Below are 23,714 nucleotides of genomic sequence, written 5' to 3'. Positions count from 1 at the left end.
CCATAATTTCTTTCTAGTTCTACACGTGCAAGTTCAGGCTAACAGACATTCTCTTTGCAAACTTATTCTCTCTCTTCCCAACTTGATCATAGTTAATTTTCTGGTATCTAATCATTATCAGTAATTGCCATCCATTCTTTCATTCATCTGGGAAATAGTAGCATCCTTGTTTTACAAATAATATACATAATTATTAATCTTGTTCAGTTTGTTACCACAGTCAAGGTAGCATTTCGGGTCGTGCAGTGTCCTCTAGACTCCAAGCACCAGGAAGTCAAGAGTACTCAGAGTACTTTTTGCACATAACTGCATCCACATCACCAAGCACAGTTCCTGGTTCATGGGAGCAGTTAATAAAATGTGTCAAGTTCTAAAAGAAAAATAAGGAGGAAGAGGAGGAGGAATTTGTGCCCTTGGTTTCATCTGTTCTAGAAAAACTTATAATAGTAATAAAATACTACTGATAAGAGGAATATTTATTAAGTACGTATTGTATTCTATGACTGTGGTTGACCGTATTAGCTCATTTAATCCCTGGAGCAATCCAACGAGCTAAACACGATTTTTATTTCCATTTAAGTGATAAAGAAAATGAGACCCCAAGGGGTTAGGAACTTGTTCTAGGTCACCAAGCTAGTACATGGCAGAACCAACCTAGGTCTGACAGTCTACAGAATCTGCACTCCTAACCAAGTCCTATGCCACCCATTTGCATGGCTCTGTGATTCCCTCTGGAGCCTTCAAAATTGGAAGGTGTCCCTCCAATTCTGTCTGGAGGTATCTTCCACTGAGTCTTCTTTTTCAGTTAAACATCCCCTGGTCCTCAGTTAATCTTCATATGGTACGGTTTACAGACCTCTCACCTTTTTCCAGGGTAGATTGGCCCTATAGTTCTTATTTAGGACCTTCCTACCCACCTACCCTCAGCAGGGAGCTCTTATAGTATCTATGACCTTTCCATCCAGCACTGATCACACCAAGTGGGCATGGCACTGTAGCCCTGGGACATCCTAATCAGGAGCAATGCATCTTCAGACTGATTGTCAGAAAAGGTCACTGTATGATTTACAAGAGGGTGTGTGTGTGTGTGTGTGTGTGTGTGTGTGTGTGTGTGTGTACGGGAAAAAAGATGTTAAAGGAAGAGAAGACAGGACTGTTTTCTGGAAGCTGTCTTAAAGCAAGGCTTTCCTTGATTGGAGCAGCTTAGTGAGCCTACAGTCCCAGCAATCATTCATCCCTGAACGCCAGAGACATTTTTTAGACAAATGAAAATAAGCACGTTTCCAAACCTGTGAACCTCCACGTATGATGAGGTGAGATCTGTTTGACCTCCTTGTCTGGATGCCAAAGACACTTTCCACATCCTCAAATGGAGGACTTTGCTGGTGTGAAATTGGGAGTTATCTCCTCTCCCAGAAAGTATCCCCCTGGTGACAACTGCTTGTTTGAGAAGTTCTTCCTATTAGAATAGATCAGGAGTTCTTAGATTTCTTTGTGTGCAGTGGACTCCTTGGCAGTCTGGTGAAGCCGATGGACTCCTTCTGAATTATGTTTATACTATGTATAAATTGTGTTTATAAATGAATAACCTAATTACATAGGAGTTCGAAAGAAATCAATTACAGTTAACCTCTGAACAGCACGAGTTTGAACCAAGCGGTTCCACTTAGGTGGATTTTTTTTCAAAAGTAAATACTACAGTACTACACCGGTCAGTGGTTGGTTGAATCTGCAGATACAGAACCACAGATATGAAGGAACCGAGTACATGGGGGAACCACAGATACAGAGGGCCAGTATAAGTTATACTCAAATTTTCAGCTGTGCTGTGGTCGGCACCCCTAACCCCCATGTTGTTCAAGGGTCAATTGTATATTGAAATATAGTTATAAAAATATTTTTAAATTGTGATATAACAATGTGCTTTGTTATTAGTGCTTTAAATATTAATATCTATGTCTAATAACTGACATAAATTGGAAGTCACAATGAGCACAAGTGGTATTTCAAGATCTCTGCAACAACTAATACGATGGGAAAATAGCTGATTGCTATTGGTGACAAAGTCACAGGTACTGTTAGTCACCTACACTCATAATTGAAAGAAATGATAACATTCAGTTGAAGGGTAGTGAAAAGAAAGATGTATTTTTTTCTCTGCAAAATTCTCAGACCCTCCCCCACGAATTGCATGAACCCCAGAATAAGAACTTCCAGTTAGAGAACTGAAGCATTAAAGTCCTGACAGGAGAGACTGTAGAAGAGACCAACTCATTTTACAGATGAGCAAAGGTTGCTTTTGAAAGTTTGAGACGATCTTCCATTTTGTGATGTTCCTTGTAGGTTCCTGTTCTCAGTATTTTGTCTTTTACCTATTGAGAAGTCAGTAGGAAAGGTAAGAGTGAAAATTTAGGGACAGGTGTCTGCTTGGCACGTGTTTAGAATTTCATCATTTAAAACCGAATATGGAGAAAAGGAAAAAATGGTCAGTCCGCAATGAGCCTCACTCCTGGACCCCTGGCTAGAGCTTGCAGGTTGCCAAATCCCCTCACCCCATACACAAAAGCCCAGAAAAATCTCTTTCATCTTCCCCAAATGGGACACCCCCAAGCATTCAAAGAGGCACATTTCTTACTTTCAGCTGATAATGAGAATGCTAAGGTGGGAAAACATAATTTAAACTTCGATAGATTCTTCGGAAGAAAGTCACACGCTCCTCAATGGAAGATTTTCACTGCTTGACTCATCAAGTCACAACCACCCTTGGGATCACATAGGCTCCTGTCAGACAGACATCCAGCAGATGTCACTGGATACCATCTCCTCAGCTTCACACTGCCTCACTCCTCATCCTTCCCCTGCCTTGTAGCCCAACAAGGCCACTCAAGCCCCCAAAAGGAACACTAAAATCAAATTGTCTCTACCTGTCTTCCCATGAAAGACACTACACGATTTGAAGATCTGAAAATCTTTTATATCATTTCACATCTGGAAGATGCCTTGGAAATGATCTACCAGGGTCACTAATGGTAATTTGGGCAGGACAATTTGTTCAAAAGCATCTGAGCCCCCGACACTAAATGCCAGAAGCGCCCACCCCATGTCTCTGTGGTGGTCACAAGTACCTCCCTACATTTCCAAACATCTCCCTAAGGGCAGTCATACAGACCCTGGTTGTGACTGAGAACCACTGAATGAAAACAAAGCACAGAGAAGTTAATGAGTTTCCCAAGACATAGGGATAGCCAACTTATTGATTTATTTATAACCCCACTTACTTCCAAAAATTATTTGAATGTGCTGAATGACCTAGTTTTTATTTGGATATAATTCCTCTTATCTTCATTTTACACATGGGGGAATTTCCCAGTGTCACACAGCTAGAAAGTAGAGATCAGAACTCAAGCGTTTAGCACAAGTTCCACCATGTTACTCCTTCTACCACTCGGTACTGTTTGCCGGGCACCAGGCAATTCTGGGGACCACGTCAGGCCCTGGTGCTGCCCTGACACTTTGAGTCTGATAAATGTCTTCATCCCTATAGGTGCTGCAAGGAGCAGCCACATGTTTCTATGCGTTCATTGGCTTTGACATCATCGCCACCACCGGAGAGGAAGCCAAGAATCCCAACACATCCATCCCTTATGCTATCACTGCCTCCCTGGTCATCTGCCTGACAGCATATGTATCCGTAAGTACCAAATGCTTGTGTGACCCTCCTCATGGCCTTTTCATATTTGACCTTAAAATGTGGCTCTGGGACTGGGTTTCCTTCTGTCAGGAAGTAATCCTTTACTTGTGCCTTCTCGGTGTTTGTACGCATATGTTTCGTGTTGCTCCCTCTTTTTACACTGGCTCAAGCTCACCCCACCCACCAATGACAAGGAGAAAATCAGGGCTCCAAACTGGAGACGGGAGAAGCCCCAGGTCCTCACTTCAGCCATGGCCCGCATCCCTGCTCCGTCCTATGCACAGGCTCTTGGTGTCCGCTGCTGCCCAGGGGAGAGTGTGCAGGGAGTGGGCTGCCGTCCAAGGAGCTCAGATCCCAGGCTGGCAGTAACGGGCAGGTGTGCAAGCAGAGGCACTGTGGGCCTCTGCGCACCCTTCTCAATGCTCTTCTGTCTTCTGGGAGCTTTGTGGCAGCAAAGAGGCAAGACTCTCCCAGGGTGGGGAAAGAGAATTCATCATCCTCTAGAAATGCTTCTCCCTTAACTCTCGGGGGTGGGGGGTGCCGAGTGGGAGGAGATGTAATTTCTTTCTGCTGTTGCTCCCTCATTTTACGCTGGCTCAAGTTCGCCCCTTCAGGTTTCCCTGCCAAGGGAAGTCCTTAGAATGGAGCCTTCAGGCTGTCTCCTGAGGATCACGCCCCTCAGACACTCCTCACACTTCTGATGTGTCATGTCTCAGCTCCCATCCCAGAATTTCTATCACAGAAATAGTTCAGCCACATGCAACATCCCCCTCAGCCCCTGGCAACGGAGAGGACCAGCTGGTAAGCTGACAGATGTGTGCTTACACAAGTCGCCCCAAGTCCTGGGGGTCCCACTCACTTCAGTCACCACAATTATCATAGAAGGAGCCAGCAGCCGGGGTGCACCCTGTCAGCCCTGCCGCTCCTGCTGCCACGGCGTGCGACAAGAACCTCCTAACAACGCCGACCAAAAACACGGGAAAAACACCTTTAGCAACAACCTGAAGAAACCAGGCCAAGGGATCATTAAGGCAAGCTGCAAAACAGGATTGTCCTGGAAGCCAAAGGAAAACATGAGAGCAGCACTGGATGTGGTTTGCCCACCCAAATCTTTACGGATGGGTCAATTATCACCACCACCCCCCCCGCCGCCGCCCCATGCACACACATGCAACTGGCTTCATCTTATCCAACCCTGATGATCCCTGCAGACAGAATGTCCAGGAACAGCTGGGGGTGGGGGAAGCAGGCAGGGGTAGCAGCGGAGACACTCTGCTCTGCATTCCCCCTCCTACTCCTCCCTCACACCTCCCCTCCTCCAGGAGTCAGCCATTGTAGCACACACAGTAAAGTTAATAATCACAGCTCCTTCCTTAGAACAGTGCTTTATAGACTACAGAATATGTCTACACATCTACCAACTTTTGCCCATCCTAATCTAATGTGGGCAGGAGACACTCCGAGAGTTGCTGTAAGAATCTATCCCTCTCTCCTCAGGTCTACCCCGATGTTGCTGGGAAAGATTCCCTTTTAGAATGCGTGGGCCCTAACCATGCCTCAGGGGTTGTTTGGTCTTGTGTTGGTCAGCAGGCTGCCTTTCTACCACCAGGAAAAGAGTCAAATTGCTGGGCTGTGGTCATTCATCCTGCTGTCCTCCCTAGTGGCGCACGGCTTCACTGGAGGATCTTGGCCCCTGAGAAATAGGCAAAGAGGTGATCTAGAAATGAACCACTCTCTCCTTTTCAGGCTCTGGACTCCCTCACTGATGCCATGATTGGCCTTCACAGGCCAGGGGGCACCTGGTCTTATGACTGGCAGCTCCATCACCTGGGGCCAATTATGACGGGAGGGATGTTACAGCAGATCTATGACGTGTGAGGAGAAATAGGTCCTGGTTAAGCAAAGCCATAGTGGTCTTATAGCCCACAGTAGCACTGGATTCCATCCTGATGCCATAATTTATTTCTTGGCCTGCCTGGTTCCTGGGACTGAGCTACAGAGAGGAAATGGAAACATGAGTCCCGTCAGTTAATCGGTTGTGGATCTCCTACGCATTTATCTTTAGAGTTTTGATCGCTGGTCTTTAGGGTAAGATCTAGTACAGTTAAGATCCTGTAGGACCCTGAGAGTATAAAAGAAATGAGACTCTTGTCCATGTGGACATGGTGCTCATGGTCACTGCCAGGCCCTGGCTCTAGTGACTTTGGCTGCAGCTCCTTCCATCGGATAATATCTGCCCTTCATTGAACTATCAGTGTAGCTCTGCTTTCATGGAGCTGAAATACCTGCAGACTTATCCCTCAGATACAAAAGGGTCACAGAGAGATATTACAAATGATCTGGTCTAGTCCACTGAATTCACATGTGGGGAGAAAATACTGAGACCAAGCGTTCCAAAGGCCAAATAACTGGTCTAAAGTAAAGGCACGTGCCAAGAAGTGGCAGATCCAAGCTCCCATGCAGGACCAGGCCTCTTTCCTCTCCTATGGGACCTCCATCCATGCTTCAGACAGACCCCTCCACCTCCAGCCATGTTTCCTCTTGTTTTAACAGGTGAGCATGATCTTAACTCTGATGGTGCCATATTACGCAATTGACACGGAATCCCCGCTCATGGAGATGTTTGTGGCTCGTGGGTTCTATGCTGCAAAATTCATAGTGGCCATCGGGTCAGTTGCAGGACTGACAGTCAGCTTGCTGGGCTCCCTCTTCCCAATGCCGAGGGTCATTTATGCCATGGCTGGCGATGGGCTCCTTTTCAGGTAAGGGGTATGCTCAGTGGCATTTATTCTATTCTTCCATGCCTGCCCAGGGAGACTGTCACCCACTGTCAGCCTGACTGTAATTTTGATGTGAGTACCTGTCACATAGACAATGGAACTTGTCATATATCTTGGCAAAGGGTTTGAGTGAAATTAGTTTAGGTCCTAAAACAGCCCCTCCATTTGATTCTGGGTCCCTCAATCTAGCAACAAACTAATATGTCCCCCCAATGGCCCCCTCCCCTCTTATCTGACATTGTATAAAGATGATGAGTGCCAAAATGCTACATTGGGTGGCCTCCAGAAGGAAGAACCCATCCCAGGGGCATCTGAGGCTTGCCCTCACATTGAGGCCGGACGACTACCCCTCTGAAGCTGAAAAAGTTCACAGTTACAATTAAAGAGAGGATAAGACCGTCTGAACAGAGCCTAATAACAGTGGCAACAATTGCTACCATTTATTGAACATTTGTGTATCCCAGGTATATGGTATCCCATTTAGTCAGCACAATAACTCTATTTTACAGAAGAGTATACTAGATGAATATACTCAGAGAGGTTAAAAAAAAAAAAAACTTGCCCCAAATCCCCCAGCTGCTGGGTGGCGGGGTCAGGATTTGAACCCAGGACTGTCTGACCCCGACAACCAGACTTTTAACCACACCAGTATACTGACACTTCCAGCCCCCTAAGCTGGCCATGAAGTAGCCTATCTGCCCATGGTACAAGGGGATGTGGCACCATCTCTTGGTCCCTAGTGTGAACTGTGTGAAGAGCTTGCAGGGAAGGCATTCTTCAAGCGCACAAAACAAGGAGTAAACCTCCAAGGAGCTCTCAGGAGTGCAGAGGGATCCAGCTCAGGGACTTTATCTCTGCCATAGGCTGTCACATTCTGCACCGTTTCCTCCGCATACCCCCTGAGGTCACCACTGCGCTGTGACCTTGGGGGAGCTGGAAAGATCAAGAAAAGACTGACTAGCTATCTATTTTATATTTGGTAGTGTATATATGTCCATGCCACTCTCTCACTTCGTCCCAGCTTACCCTTCCCCCTCCCCGCAGCCGCATAGCACAGGGAGATCAGCTCGTGCTTTGTGACCACCTAGAGTGGTGGGATAGGGAGGGTGGGAGGGAGATGCAAGAGGGAGGGGATATGCGGATATATGTATATGTATAGCTGATTCACTTTGTTATAAAGCAGAAACTAACACACCATTGTAAAGCAATTATACTTCAATAAAGATGTTAAAAAAAAAAAAAAAGAAAAGAAAGGGCTGACCATAGTGGAGGTGTGACAACTTCACACATCCAAAAGGTTTTTCAGCTATTCAGGTTTTTTTCTTTGGAAAACCAAGAGGAAAGATGCTGGGGCTCCGAGCACAGTTTATAGTCTTGTTTGAATCATGGAAATAAGGGAGGAATGGAAGAGGAGGGAGGAGGGAGTGCCAGAATGAAAGAGGAGGAGGGCGGGAACCTACCTAAGCCTCCAGGAACTGCTAAAGAAGGGTGCCATTCAGTCACCCTTGTTGGTCTTCTCTATCTTCTCCAGTTAGTAAGTGGCCGGATTTAGCCTTCATCCAGGAGCACATGTTCTCAATGACTGTACTATTTTGCCAACCAAATCCCTGTACTTCTGTTGTAGAGCAAGCGCTTCTCGAGCTTTGGCATAAATCAGAATCCTCTGGAGGTTTTCTAAAGCGTAGAGTTTGTTGGGCCCCACTCCCAGAGAGCCTGACATGGTAGGTCTCAGGTAAAGCCTGAGAATACATATTTCTAACAAGTTCCAAGGTGATGCTGATGCTGTTGATCCATGGACCGCACGTTGGGTCAGACAGGTGTAGAGGACCCCCAAGCGGATGTATGACTTCGCCAAGTATCCCTTCTTCATAGCAAAACCTATGCTCAATTTAGATTTCTGAGAACCCCCTAGATTCAATCAACCCATCACATCACATAATGAAGTAGGAATTTTAATAAAGAAGTTTGGCTCAAACTCAAGGAATTAAAGTAAATTCTGTTTAAATTATATTCCGGGAACCGAATCCTGGGGTAGGAATAGCAGCTGTATTTAAAGCAGTGAATCCAGAAGTAAGCTGGAGAAGCAGGACCAGGAGGTGTTAAACCATGTTGAATCAATCCCCACGTGTAGCTCACCGTGAACCCTCTGCTTGCCCCTCCCTTCAGGTTCCTGGCTCACGTGAGCTCCTACACGGAGACCCCAGTGGTGGCCTGCATCGTGTCAGGGTTCCTGGCGGCTCTCCTCTCCCTATTAGTCAGCCTGAGAGATCTGATTGAGATGATGTCCATCGGCACCCTCCTCGCCTACACCTTGGTCTCTGTCTGTGTCTTGCTCCTTCGATACCAACCAGAAAGTGACATTGACGGGTTTGTCAAGTTTTTGTCTCAGGAGCACACAAAGAAGAAGGAGGGCATTCTGGCTGAGTGTGAGAAGGAAGTTTGCTCTCCCGTGAGTGAAGGGGAAGAGTTTTCCGGCCCAGCCACCAACACATGTGGGGCTAAGAACTTACCATCCTTGGGAGACAATGAGATGCTCATAGGGAAATCAGACAAGTCAACCTACAACGTCAACCACCCAAACTACGGTACCGTGGACGTGACCACAGGCATAGAAGCCGATGAAACTGAAAACATTTATCTCATCAAGTTAAAGAAGCTGATTGGGCCCCGTTACTACACCATGAGGATCCGGCTGGGCCTTCCAGGCAAGATGGACCGGCCCACAGCAGCGACAGGGCACACGGCGACCATCTGCGTGCTCCTGCTCTTCGTCCTCATGTTCATCTTCTGCTCCTTCATCATCTTCGGTTCCGACTACATCTCAGAGCAGAGCTGGTGGGCCGTCCTTCTGGTCATTCTCATGGTGCTGCTGATCAGCATCCTGGTGTTTGTGATCCTGCAGCAGCCAGAGAACCCCAAGAAGCTGCCCTATATGGCTCCCTGCCTCCCCTTTGTGCCTGCCTTTGCCATGCTGGTGAACATCTATCTCATGCTGAAGCTCTCCACCATCACATGGATCCGGTTTGCAGTCTGGTGCTTTGTGGGTAAGCAACTTCCTTTGAAGCCTTGAGAGTTCCCTTCTAAGGCCTTGATCAGGCATATCTCAAAATTACCTCCTAGCTGGACTGGGCATCACTATTCCGAGAGAAATCTGGCTGGTTCTATGGATCCCTACTTCCTGCTTTAGAGTCAAAATAGCCAGTTGTGCCCTTTCTGCCTGTTATGGTCTTGGTTGTTAGTTTTGAAGAAAGATACTGATCAATCCATCACTTCATTGAATACTATTACTGGATGTTCTTTTGGTGGATAATTAGTATCATAGAAAGTCCACTTAAAATGAATCCACATTTTTAAAAAGGACAAAAATAACATAAAAATGAGGGTGGGAAAGGCTGATTGGAATTCTTAAAAACTAAAAATTATGAAAAATTTTATTTATCTTACGTTCAACAAAATTAAAATAGCAATCATGCCATGTTTTCTTAAATGAGCAAACTATGAATTAAGTATGGGGTTTTAGGCACAGTTTTTTGACAGAATTGTATCATGGCACCATTTAACAGCCCGCACTTTTTGTTGACTTTGCAAAATATTCAAGTTTTTCATTTTTTCCCAAGATCTTTCTTCATCCTTTGATATTCCAATCATTCTCTTGGGAAGTACCCATCATACCATCATCCTTGTTGCTTTTCTCTTCTTCTATTGATAACTGATAGGACTCTGTTGGGTCATCAACGTCCACAGCTTTGAGTGAATTACTATTGCTCTCTCTAAACTCACTTTCACTGCCTTCAGGAAGTCCTGTATCATTCCCAAGATTTCTAGTTTTCCTTTGGGATCAATTTATATTATATTCACATTACATGTTTATCCTATATGACCATCACTGATGTTTATGAAATTGCTAGGGATTGGTGCTTGTGATAACTTGAGAGGGATATTTAAGTGAAGACTAATTTTAAAGTTCCTTAGTTATTATTTTTATATTTCCTATACAACTTGGTAACCCTGGGGTCTCTGGCAACAAATACTTAGCTAAGGAGAGTCCTTAGGTGCTTTGAGGAATAGGAAAGTAGAGAATAAGTAACTCAGCCTTAAGGGAGGCAAGACAAATATGTGTGAATCAACCAGCCTGGGCAAGGCAGCATAGAGAGTCATTGAGTTGTAGCCCATCCACTCCTTGAGGTCAGGGATATGGGTGTTCAACCCGGTGACCTCTATGCTGGAACATAGTTCGTGCTTAATAAATACTTCTCTATGATTGTAAAGCACTCTTCAGATGAAAAAAAGGAAACTTCCAGTCAGAATAGCTGGAAAGGACTTTAAGGAGGTAGAATTTGAACTGGGCCTATAAGACAGGATTTAGGTAGAGGGAAGTGCGGGGAAAACACAGTATTCAAAGGAAAGAACATATGTCTCCCAGAAGACTCCTCACATCCGAAGGCCATCCTATGCTTTCCTGTAAGCATTTTGTACCAATTTTTCACTACCCTCAGCCTCATCCCTTGTTAGACTTTAAGGGATCTCTTGAGAGGACCCCACCGACTCATCAAAGTTCTAAGCACTTATATGATTTATTCACAATCTCTCTTTTCTGTTTAAACATTTTTCCACTGGAACTAGAAGCTAACCAATGGAAAGATGCTTTATGGGTAGAAATGAATAAAGTGGGTAGAAATATTACAGTCATATATTTGTCAAATGAATGAAGGCACAGACACAAATACACATGAATTTATTCATCTTTTCCTGGACTATTTAAGCTAGAAGAAGCCTCCAACATCTAGTACAGTGTTACCCACAGTGTGGTGACCATTCCATTGTTAACATTTGGACTGATTTTAGAGAGTATATGAATGAACTTTTTAAAATATTATATGATTATTATTCACTTTCACAAATACTAGAAAAATATATACATTCACATGAATCTGGTGATTATTTTTAAATTTTAAAAGTGAGTCAAGGAGATTCAAGATGGCAGAGAGTAGGTGGACGTGGAGTTCATCTCTCTCCACGGATGCATCAGGAATACATCTGTAGATGCAACAATTCTCACAGAACACCAGCTGAAAACTAGCAGAAGACCTTGGACACTGGAAAGGACTATAAAGATCCCTGCATAACTGGGTAGGATGGAAAAAAAGAAGGGAGAAGGAGGAGGAGAGGAGGAGGGACAGGACCTGCACCCCAGGGAGGGGAAGCTGAAGCAGAGGAGAGAGTCCCGAATTTGGGGAAACCCCCTCTCTGACGGGAAATAGACTGGGACAGAAGGGAAGCATTAGAGGCTGTCGGAAGAGGGTGAAGCGGCCAGTCTGTGGCAGACAGGACAGAGTGAGAAATACACAGACGGTCCGTACTGTGGCCATACGTGCCTGGGACTGGGACGTGTATTCACAGGTGTGCAAAGGGGCTGGGAGCTGGTGCGTGGGGACTGGAGAACAGGCTCAGAGCGAGAACTGCTGTTGGCTGTGGGGAGACGGACTGAGGGGATGGGAGGGAGGAAATCTGCAGCAGGGAATGCCTAGGGAGGAAGACCGGACTGCCATGGAAGCAGGGTGCTATTGCTCACACACAGGGGGAGGAGACACTACTGTAGCCTCTCTCTACCTACACACCGGCACCTGCCAGTGACAATAAAAGAAGCCCAGGGGACTTCCCTGGTGGCGCAGTGGTTGGGAGTCCGTCTGATGGTGGGGGGACACGAGTTCGAGCTCTGGTCCTGGAAAATCCCATGTGCCGTGTACCAGCTGGACCTGCGCGCCACAGCTACTGAGCCTGCGCTCTAGAGTCCGCCAGCCACAACTACTGAAGAGCGCGCACCTGGAGCCCATGCTCCGCAACAAGAGAAGCCGCCACAATGAGAAGCCTGCGCATCACAATGAAGAGTGGCCCCTGCTCGCCGCAACTGGAGAAAGCCTGAGCACAGCACGAAGACCCAACACAGCCAAAAAATAAACAAATAAATAAAGACATTTATTTAAAAAAAAAAAAAAGAAGCCCACTCAGGGCTGGCTCTTGTGCGCTGGCTGCTGAGCAATAAAAAAAGCCCCCTCAGGGCTGGCCCTCATGTGCCTTACGCCAGGCAGCAGAAAAGGCCCTCATTAGGGCTCTTGCACCCGTGGCCGCCGGCTTCCCTGCGCATTTGGTGCACCTGGGGCTCCCATGATCCAAGCAGTCATACCACCTCTGCGCCTGGTCCTCACAGGGGCAGACCCAAGAGCTCCAAGGCAGACTCAGGACAAGACTCCTGTAGGTGGACCACGTACAGAGCTGGGGATAAAACCAAAGCTGAACCCCAGGGATGGGGTGACCAAGGACGAAGATGGAAAATCTTTCCACCAGCTGTACAAGCTGCAGATTAAATCCCCACAATCAGTTAGGTAGACCCTGCATCTATGGAATATCTGAGTAGACACTGAGTGTTCCCACAAATGAAAATGGTCTAGCTCTGGCAGCTGTGGACGTTGGGGGCAGCACACACAGGAACTAGGCCAGGTCAGAGCCTGAGTGGTCCCCACAGTGCCCACAGCAGGTCCAGAGACCAGCCGGGAGGCAGAGGGGGGGCTGTGGCTCACAGCGTGTGCAAGGACACTTACAGCAGACATCCCACGGAAACATAATTATCACTATTGACTTTATTATGTTTTGATTCATTCTGTTGTTGGTTCTAGCTTTTTTTTTTGGTTTCTTTTTCTTTCTTTTTTTGTTTGTTTGTTTCTTGTTGTTTTAGGGGGGTTTTTTTGTTTTGTTTATTTAGTCTTTTGGGATCTCTGTTTTATAACTTTTTTTTTTTTATACATTTCTATTTATACTTTGCTTTTCTGTTGTTCTGTGTTCTTTTCCCTTATTTTTTTCTTCCTCTTTTTCTTTAATATTTTTCTTTTATATATATATATTTCTATTTCTACTTTGCTTTTCAGTTGTCCTGTGTTTTTTCCCTTTTTATTTTATTATTATTATCTTTTTAATCATTTGTATTGGTTTGTTGTTTCCTTGCTTTATTCTTCAGTTGGCACACTGCTTTGGTTTTGTTTTTAGGTTATGTGTTTTTGTTACTTTTAATCCTAATTGTTTGATTTCATTTTTGAATTCTTCTATTTGTCTGGTTGTTCTCTGGCTTTTTGTTTTATTTGGCTCTGTTTTTGTTTCTTTTATATGTGTGTTTCCTTGTTTCTGTTTCTGTTTGATTTTGTTTTTACCATTTCTCTGGGGTTTTGTTTGTCTTTTTTTTCTTTAATATATTTTCTATTTTTTAAAATATCTGTTTCTATGTTGTCTTTTTGCTCTTCTGTCTTATTTCCCCTTTCTGTTTTTCTTTTTTTTTTTTTTAATATCATTTTTGTTGGTTTGCTTTGTTTCTTTGCTTCATTCTTCAGTTGGCACTCTGCTTTGGTTTTGTTTTTTGGTTTTGGGTTTTTGTCAGCTTTCTTCTTAATTGTTTGATTTTCTTCTTGGATTCTTTTGTTTGTCTGGTTGTTCTCTTGCTATTTGATTTATTTTGTTCTGCTTTTGTTTCTTTTCTGTGTGTGCACGTTTCCTTGTTTCTGTTTCTGTTTGTATGATTTTACTTTTTACCATTTGTCTGGGGTTTTGTTAGTCTTTTTTTTTTTTTTTTCTTAATCTCCCTTATTGCCGGGACAAGCGACTTGTGGGGTCATGGTCCCTCAACCAGAAGTCGAGCCTGAGGCTCTGGAGTGGGAGCACTGAGCCCGGGATGCTGGACCACTAGAGAATTCCTGGCCCCAGGGAAGATTAATTACCAAGAGCTCTCTTGGAGGCCTCTTTCTGAATCCAAGACCCAGCTCCACCCAACTGCCAGCAGCTCCCAACGCTGGACACCTCACACTAAACAACAAACAAGACAAGAACAAAAACCCACCCATCAGCACACAGACTACCTAAAGTGATACTAAGCTCACAGACACCCCAAAACATACCACATGACATGGCCCTTCTCATCAGAGGGAAAATACTCAGCTTCACCCACCAGAACGCAGGCACCAGTCCCTCCCATCAGGAAGCCTACACAAGGCACTGGACCAACCCCACCACCGGGGGCTGAGAACAGAAGCAAGAGGAACTACGACCCTGCAGCCGAGGGAAAGGAGACCTCAAATACTGTAAATTAGACAAAGTGAGAAGACAGAGAAATATCTTATAGGCAAAGGAGCAAGATAAAAACCCACAAGACCAAATAAATGAAGAGAAAATAGGCAAACTACCTGAAAAAGAATTCAGAGTAATGATAGTAAAGATGATCGAAAATCTTGGAAATAGAATAGAGAAAATACAAGAAACATTTAACAAGGACCTAGAAAGACTAAAGAGCCAACAAACAGTAATGAACAACACAATAACTGAAATTAAAAATACTTTATTTAATTTTTTTAATTAAATAAAAAATACCGGAATAACTGAGGCAGAAGAATGGATAAGTGAGCTGGAAGATAGAAAGGTGGAAATAACTGCCAGGGAGCAGAATAAAGAAAAAAGAATGAAAAGAATTGAGGACAATCTCAGAGACCTCTGGGACAATATTAAGCATACCAACAACGAATTATAGGCATACCAGAAGAAGAAGAAAAAAGAAAGGGTCTGAGAAAATATTTGAAGAGATTATAGTTGAAAACTTCCCCAACATGGAAAAGGAAATAGTCAATCAAGTCCAAGACGTGCAGAGAGTCCCATACAGGATAAACCCAAGGAGAAACATGCCAAGACACATATTAATCAAACTAACAGAAATTAAACACAATGAAAAAATATTAAAAGCAGCAAGGGAAAAGCAACAAATAACATACAAGGGAATCCCCATAAGGTTAACAGCTGATCTTTCAGCAGAAACTCTACAGGCCAGAAGGGAGTAGCAAGATATATTTAAACTGATGAAAGGGAAAAACCTACAGCCAAGATTAGTCTACCCAGCAAGGATCTCATTCAGGTTTGATGGAGAAATCAAAAGTTTTACAGACAAGCAAAAGTTAAGAGAATTCAGCACCACCAAACCAGCTTTACAAAAAATGCTAAAGGAACTTCTCTATGCAGGAAACGCAAGAGGAGGAAAAGACTTACAAAAACAAATCCAAAACAGTTAAGAAAACGGTAATAGGAACATACATATCAATAATTTCCTCAGATGTAAATGGATTAAATGCCCCAACCAAAAGACACAGACTGGCTGAATGGATACAAAAACAAGACCCATATATATGTTGTCTACAAGAGACCCACTTCAGACCTAGGGACACATACAGACTGAAAGTGAGGGGATGGAGAAAGATATTCCATGCAAATGGAAATCAAAAGAAAGCTGGAGTAGCAATACTCATCAGATAAAATACACTTTAAAATAAAGACTATTACAAGAGACAAGGAAGGACACTATATAATGATCAAGGGATCAATCCAAGAGGATATAACAATTGTAAATATCTATTCACCCAACACAGGAGCACCTCAATACATAAGGCAAATGCTAACAGCCATAAACAGGGAAATCAACAGTACCACAATAATAGTGGGTGCCTTTAACACTCCACTTACACCAATGGACAGATCATCCAAACAGAAAATAAATAAGAAAACACAAGCTTTAAATGACACATTAGATCAGATGGACTTAATTGATACTTATAGGACATTCCATCCAAAAACAACAGAATACACTTTCTTCTCAAGCGCCCATGGAACATTCTCCAGGATAGATCACACCTTAGGTCACAAATCAAGCCTCAGTAAATTTAAGAAAATTGAAATTGTATCAAGCATCTTTTCCAACCACAACACTATGAGACTACATATCAATTACAGGAAAAAAAAACTGTAAAAACTACAAACACATGGAGGCTAAACAATACGCTACTAAACAACCAAGGGATCACTGAGGAAATCACAGAGGAAATCAAAAAATACCGAGAAACAAATGACAATGAAAACACGACGACCCAAAACCTATGGGATGCAGCAAAAGCAGTTCTAAGAGGGAAGTTTATAGCAATACAACCCTACCTCAACAAATAAGAAAAATCTCAAATAAACAACCTAACCTGACACCTAAAGCAATTAGAGAAAGAACAAAAAACCCCAAAGTCAGCAGAAGGAAAGAAATCATAAAGATCACATCAGAAATAAATGAAAAAGAAATGAAGGAAACAATAGCAAACATCAATAAAACTAAAAGCTGATTCTTTGAGAAGATAAACAAAATTGATAAAACATTTTTCCAGACTCATCAGGAAAAAAAGGGAGAAGACTCAAAGCAACAGAAATAGAAATGAAAAAGGAAAAGTAACAACTGACACCACAGAAATACAAAGGGTCATGAGAGACTACTACAAGCAACTATATGCCAATAAAATGGACAACCTGGAAGAAATGGACAAATTCTTAGAAAACTACAACCATCCAAGACTGAACCAGGAGGAAATAGAAAACATGAACAGACCAATCACAAGCACTGAAACTGAAACTGTGATTAAAAATCTTCCAACAAACAAAAGCTCAGGGCCAGATGTCTTCACAGGTGATTTCTATCAAACATTTAGAAAACAGCTAACACCTATCCTTCTCAAACTCTTCCAAAATATAGCAGAGGGAAGAACACTCCCAAACTCATCCTACGAAGCCACCATCACCTTGATACCAAAACCAGACGAGGATGTCACAAAAAAAAGAAAATTACAGGCCAATATCACTGATGAACATAGATGAAAGAATCCTCAACAAATACTAGCAAACAGAATCCAACAGCACATTAAAAGGATCATACACCATGATCAAGTGGGGTTTATCCCAGGAATGCAAGGATTCTTCAATATATGCAAATCAATCAATGTGACACACCACATTAACAAACTGAAGAATAAAAACAATATGATAGTCTCAATAGATGCAGAACAAGCTTTTGACAAAATTCAACACACATTTATGAAAAGAACTCTCCAGAAAGAGGGCATAGAGGAAACCTACCTCAACATAATAAACTCCATATATGACAAACCCACAGCCAACATCATTCTCAATGGTAAAAAACTGAAAGTATTTCCTCTAAGATCAGGAACAAGACAAAGGTGCCCACTCTCACCACTATTATTCAACATAGCTTGAAAGTTTTAGCTATGGCAATCAGAGAAGAAAAAGAAATAAAACGAATCCAAATTGGAAAAGAAGAAGTAAAACTGTCACTGTTTGGAGATGACATGATACTCTCTATATATAATCCTAAAGATGCCACCAGAAAACTACTAGAGCTAATCAGTGAATTTGGTAAAGTAGCAGGATACAAAATTAATGCACAGAAATCTCTTGCATTCCTATACACTAACAATGAAAACTCAGAAAGAGAAATCAAGGAAACACTCCCATTTACCACTGCAACAAAAAGAATAAAATATCTAGGAATAAACCAACCTAAGGAGGCAAAAGACCTGTATGCAGAAAACTATAAGACACTTACGAAAGAAATCAAAGATGATACAAACAGACAGAAAGATATACCATGTTCTTGGATTGGAAGAATCAACATTGTGAAAATGACTATACTACCCAAAGCAATCTACAGATTCAATGCAATTGCTATCAAATTACCAATGGCATTTTTCACAGAACTAGAACAAAAAATTTTACAATTTGTATGGAAACACAAAAGACTTCGAATAGCAAAAGCAATCTTGAGGGGAAAAAAGTGGAGCTGGAGGAATCAGGCTCCCCGACTTCAGACTCTACTACAAGGCTACAGTAATCAAGACAGTATGGTACTGGCACAAAAACAGAAATATAGATCAGTGGAACAAGCTAGAAAGCCCAGAGATAAACCCACACACATATGGTTACCTTATCTTTGACAAAGGAGGCAAGAATATACAATGGAGCAAAGACAGCCTCTTCAATAAGTGGAGCTGGGAAAACTGGACAGCTACATGTAAAAGAATGAAATTAGAACACTCCCTAACACCATACACAAAAATACACTCAAAATGGATTAAAGACCTAAATGTAAGGCCAGACACTATAAAACTCTTAGAGGAAAACATAGGCAGAACACTCTTTGACATAAATTGCAGCAAGATCTTTTTTGACCCACCTCCTAGAGTAATGGGAATAAAATCAAAAATAAACAAATGGGACCTAATGAAATTTAAAAGCTTTTGCACAGTAAAGGAAACCATAAATGAGACGAAAAGACAGCCCTCAGAATGGGACAAAATATTTGCAAATGAAGCAACAGACAAAGGATTAATCTCCAAAATATACAAGCAGCTCATGCAGCTCAATATCAAAAAAAAAAACCCAATCCCAAAATGGGCGGAAGACCTAAATAGACATTTCTCCAAGGAAGACACACAGATTGCCAACAAACACATGAAAGGATGCTCAACATCACTAATCATTAGAGAAATGCAAATCAAAACCACAGTGAGGTATCATCTCACACTGGTCAGAATGGCCATCATCACACAATCTACAAACAATAAATGCTGGAGAGGGTGTGGAGAAAAGGGAACCCTCTTGCACCGCCGGTGGGAATGTAAATTGATACAGCCACTATGGAAAACAGTATGGAGGTTCCTTAAAAAACTAAAAATAGAACTACCATATGATCCAGCAATCCCACTACTGGGCATATACCCTGAGATAACTATAATTCAAAAAGGTACATGTACCACAATGTTCACTGCAGCACTATTTACAATTTCCAGGACATGGAAGCAACCTAAATGTCCATCGACAGATGAATGGTAAAGAAGATGTGGCACATATATACAATGGAATATTACTCAGCCATAATAAAGAACAAAATTGAGTTATTTGTAATGAGGTGGATGGACCTAGAGTCTATCACACAGAGTGAAGTAAGTCAGAAAGAGAAAAACAAGTACTGTGTGCTAACGCACATATATGTAAGCTAAAGAAAACGGTACTGATGAACCTAGTGGCAGGGCAGGAATACAGACGCAGGCACAGAGAACAGACTTGAGGACACAAGCGGGGAAGCGGAAGCTGGGATGAAGTGAGAGAGTAGCAGTGACATATATACACTACCAAATGTAAAATGGATGGCTAGTAGCAAGCTGCTGCATAGCACAGGGCGATCAGCTCGATGTTTTGTGACGATCTAGAGGGGTGGGATAGGGAGGATGTTAGGGGGGCTCATGAGGGAGGGGATATGGGGATGTATGTATACTTATAGCTGACTCACTTGTTGTACAACAGAAACTAACACAACCTTGTAAAGCAATTATACTGCAATAAAAGTTTTTTAAAGAGTCAAATTGAAGAAAAAACTAGTACTAGTACATGTGCCATATGATTCAAAGTAATAATTAACACTTATATAGCTCTTGCCACATATTAGCCATCATTCCAAGGACTTTACTTATGTTAACTTATTTAATCTGCACAACCACCTGCATTTCACAGATGAGGAAACTGGGGCACTTGACTGAGGTCACACAGTTAGAATACAGCAAAGCCAAATTAGAACTCAGGTGTGTGGGTCCAGAGTCCATGATCATAACCACTATACTAAAAATGTAGTATATGAATATAAATAACATATAAATAAAGTTTGAGAAACACTGACATGGTCCACCACTTCCCCACTTCGCCCTCTCTCAACCTTACAGATAAGTAAACTGAACCTCCAAGGGGTTAAATAACATTCTCAAGGTCAACAGGAATAACAGGAAGTTAGTCATAGAGCTATTACTACAATCCAGAATCTCCATGCTCAGATCTGGGGCTCCTACCTCCCCACCAGGGTGTTTCTGAACAGACCTTCTTATTTGCTCAGAATGTTTGATATGTAGTCTGTGCAGATTAACACATAACATCAGGGCTGGCTCCATGGGTGGATGATCTGTGCAGTCACACAGGGCTCTGCACTTGCTTAATGCTCTGCTGCTGTCTTCTTGAATTCTTAACAATTTTTTAACCAGAGGCTCCATGGTTTCATTTTGCACTGGGACCTACAAATTATGTAGTCAGTCCTGCATAATATCTATGTTACTGGAGAACCAGAGGAATTTTGCAAAAGTGATGAGGTGGCAGGAACCCACTGCCTATGGTTTTGTTTTTTTGTTTTTTTGATACAAAGGTACATTTTATTTGAATTGTTTTTTAATGTTAGCATATCTAAATTCATATATGTAATTGGTTTACAGTTTTTGTTTTTGTTTTAATTTTTATTAGAGCATAGTTGCTTTACAATGTTGTATTAGTTTCTACTGTACAGCAAAGTGAATCAGCTATATGTATACATATATCCCCCCTTTTTTGGATTTCCTTCCAATTTAGGTCACCACAGAGCATTGAGTAGAGTTCCCTGTGCTATACAGTAGGTTCATTAGTTATCTATTTTATACATAGTATCAATAATGTATATATGTCAACACCAATTTTCCAATTCATCCCACCTCCCCCTTTCCCCCTTGGTATCCATGTTTGCTCTCTACATCTGTGTCTCTATTTCTGCTTTGTAAATAAGATCGTCTACACCAATTTTTTCAGATTCCACATATATGCATTAATATACCATACTTGTTTTTCCTTCTTACTTCACTCTGTATGACAGTCTCAAGGTCCACCCACATGTCTATAAATGACCCAATTTCGTTCCTTTTTATGGCTGAGTAATATTCCATTGTATATATGTGCCACATTTTTTTTTTTAACATCTTTATTGGAGTATAATTGCTTTACAATGGTGTGTTAGTTTCTGATTTATAACAAAGTGAATCAGTTATACATATACATATGATCCCATATCTCTTCCCTCTTGCGTCTCCCTCCCACCCTCCCTATCCCACCCCTCTAGGGGGTCACAAAGCACCGAGCTGATCTCCCTGTGCTATGCGGCTGCTTACCACTAGCTATCTATTTTACATTTGGTAGTGTATATATGTCCATGCCACTCTCTCACCCTGTCACATCTTACCCCTCCCCCTCCCCATATCCTCAAGTCCATTCTCTAGTAGGTCTGTGTCTTTATTCCCGTCTTGCCACTAGGTTCTTCATGACCTTTTTTTTTTTTTTCCTTAGATTCCATATATATGTGTTAGCATACAGTATTTGTTTTTCTCTTTCTGACTTACTTCACTCTGTATGACAGACTCTAACTCCATCCACCTCACTACAAATACCTCCATTTCATTTCTTTTTATGGCTGAGTAATATTCCATTGTATATATGTGCCACATCTTCTTTATCCATTCATCTGTCGATGGACATTTAGGTTGCTTCCATGTCCTGGAAATTGTAAATAGTGCTGCAGTGAACATTGTGGTACATGTAACTTTTTGATTTATGGTTTTCTCAGGGTATATGCCCAGTAGTGGGATTGCTGGATCATATGGTAGTTCTATTTTTAGTTTTTTAAGGAACTTCCATACTGTTTTCCATAGTGGATGTATCAATTTACATTCCCACCAGCGGTGCAAGAGGGTTCCCTTTTCTCCACACCCTCTCCAGCATTTATTGTTTGTAGATTGTGTGATGATGGCCTTTCTGACTGGTGTGAGGTGATATCTCATTGTAGTTTTGATTTGCATTTCTCTAATAATTAGTGACGTTGAGCATCTTTTCATGTGTTTGTTGGCAATCTGTATGTCTTCTTTGGAGAAGTGTCTATTTAGGTCTTCTGCCCATTTTTGGATTGGGTTATTTTTTTGATATTGAGCTGCATGAGCTGCTTGTATATTTTGGAGATTAATCCTTTGTCCATTGCTTCATTTGCAAATATTTTGTCCCATTCTGAGGGCTGTCTTTTCATCTTGTTTATGGTTTCCTTTGCTGTGCAAAAGCTTTTAAATTTCATTAGGTCCCATTTGTTTATTTTTGATTTTATTCCCATTACTCTAGGAGGTGGGTCAAAAAAGATCTTGCTGCAATTTATGTCAAAGAGTGTTCTGCCTATGTTTTCCTCTAAGAGTTTTATAGTGTCTGGCCTTACATTTAGGTCTTTAATCCATTTTGAGTGTATTTTTGTGTATGGTGTTAGGGAGTGTTCTAATTTCATTCTTTTACATGTAGCTGTCCAGTTTTCCCAGCTCCACTTATTGAAGAGGCTGTCTTTGCTCCATTGTATATTCTTGCCTCCTTTGTCAAAGATAAGGTAACCATATGTGTGTGGGTTTATCTCTGGGCTTTCTAGCTTGTTCCACTGATCTATATTTCTGTTTTGTGCCAGTACCATACTGTCTTGATTACTGTAGCCTTGTAGTAGAGTCTGAAATCAGGGAGCCTGATTCCTCCAGCTCTGTTTTTTTTTCTTTTTTTTCTGAAGATTGCTTTTGTTATTCGAGGTCTTTTGTGTTTCCATACAAATTGTAAAATTTTTTGTTCTAGTTCTGTGAAAAATGCTGTTGGTAATTTGATAGCAATTGCATTGAATCTGTAGATTGCTTTGGGTAGTATAGTCATTTTCACAATGTTGATTCTTCCAACCCAAGAACATGGTATATCTCTCCACCTGTTTGTGTCATCTTTGATTTCTTTCATCAGTATCATAGTTTTTTGCATATAGGTCTTTTGCTTCCTTAGGTAGGTTTATTCCTAGGTATTTTATTCTTTTGTTGCAGTGGTAAATGGGATTGTTTCCTTAATTTCTCTTTCTGAATTTTCATTTTCAATGTATAGGAGTGCAAGAGACTTCTGTGTATTAATTTTGTGTCCTGTGAGTTTATTAAGTTCATTGATTAGCTCTAGTGGTTTTCTGGTGGCATCTTTAGGATTTTCTATATATAGTATAATGTCATCTGCAAACAGTGACAGTTTTACTTCTTCTTTGCCAGTTTGGATTCCTTTTATTTCTTTTTCTTCTGTGATTGCCGTGGCTAGGACTTCCAAAACTATGTTGAATAATAGTGGCAAGAGTGGATATCCTTGTCTTGTTCCTGATTTTAGAGGAAATGCTTTCAGTTTTTCACCATTGAGAATAATGTTTGCTGTGGGTTCATCATACATGGCCTATATTATGTTGAGGTAGGTTCCCTCTATGCCCACTTTCTGGAGAGTTTTTATCGTAAATGGGTGTTGAATTTTGTCAAAAGCTTGTTCTGCATCTATTGAGATGATCTTATGGTTTTTATTCTTCAATTTGTTAATATGGTGTATCACATTGATTGATTTGCATATATTGCCTTTGGAGTCAGACAGCCCCAAGTTCAATCACAGCTCTGCCACTTCCTGTGACCTTGGGAAGTTCACTTAACTCCTTTGGGCCTCAGTTTTCTCATCTGTAA

The 23,714-nt window shown here is 42.0% G+C and overlaps 1 protein-coding gene across 1 annotated transcript in view; it reads left to right on the top strand.

The window, feature by feature from the left end:
* Positions 1 to 23,714, top strand: part of SLC7A14 (solute carrier family 7 member 14) — a 68,524-nt gene that overhangs the window by 35,938 nt on the left and 8,872 nt on the right. Inside the window, exons 4-6 of the mRNA XM_068547409.1 lie at positions 3,545 to 3,691; positions 6,245 to 6,453; positions 8,638 to 9,515. Coding sequence (XP_068403510.1) covers positions 3,545 to 3,691; positions 6,245 to 6,453; positions 8,638 to 9,515 — 1,234 coding nt within the window. The remainder of the gene's footprint in view (positions 1 to 3,544; positions 3,692 to 6,244; positions 6,454 to 8,637; positions 9,516 to 23,714) is intronic.

This window comes from Eschrichtius robustus, chromosome 6, assembly GCF_028021215.1.
Source record: "Eschrichtius robustus isolate mEscRob2 chromosome 6, mEscRob2.pri, whole genome shotgun sequence".
In the NCBI taxonomy this organism is placed as follows: domain Eukaryota; kingdom Metazoa; phylum Chordata; class Mammalia; order Artiodactyla; family Eschrichtiidae; genus Eschrichtius; species Eschrichtius robustus.
The sequence above is the reverse complement of the archived record's forward strand: the minus strand, read 5'-3'. Positions and strand labels throughout refer to the sequence as shown.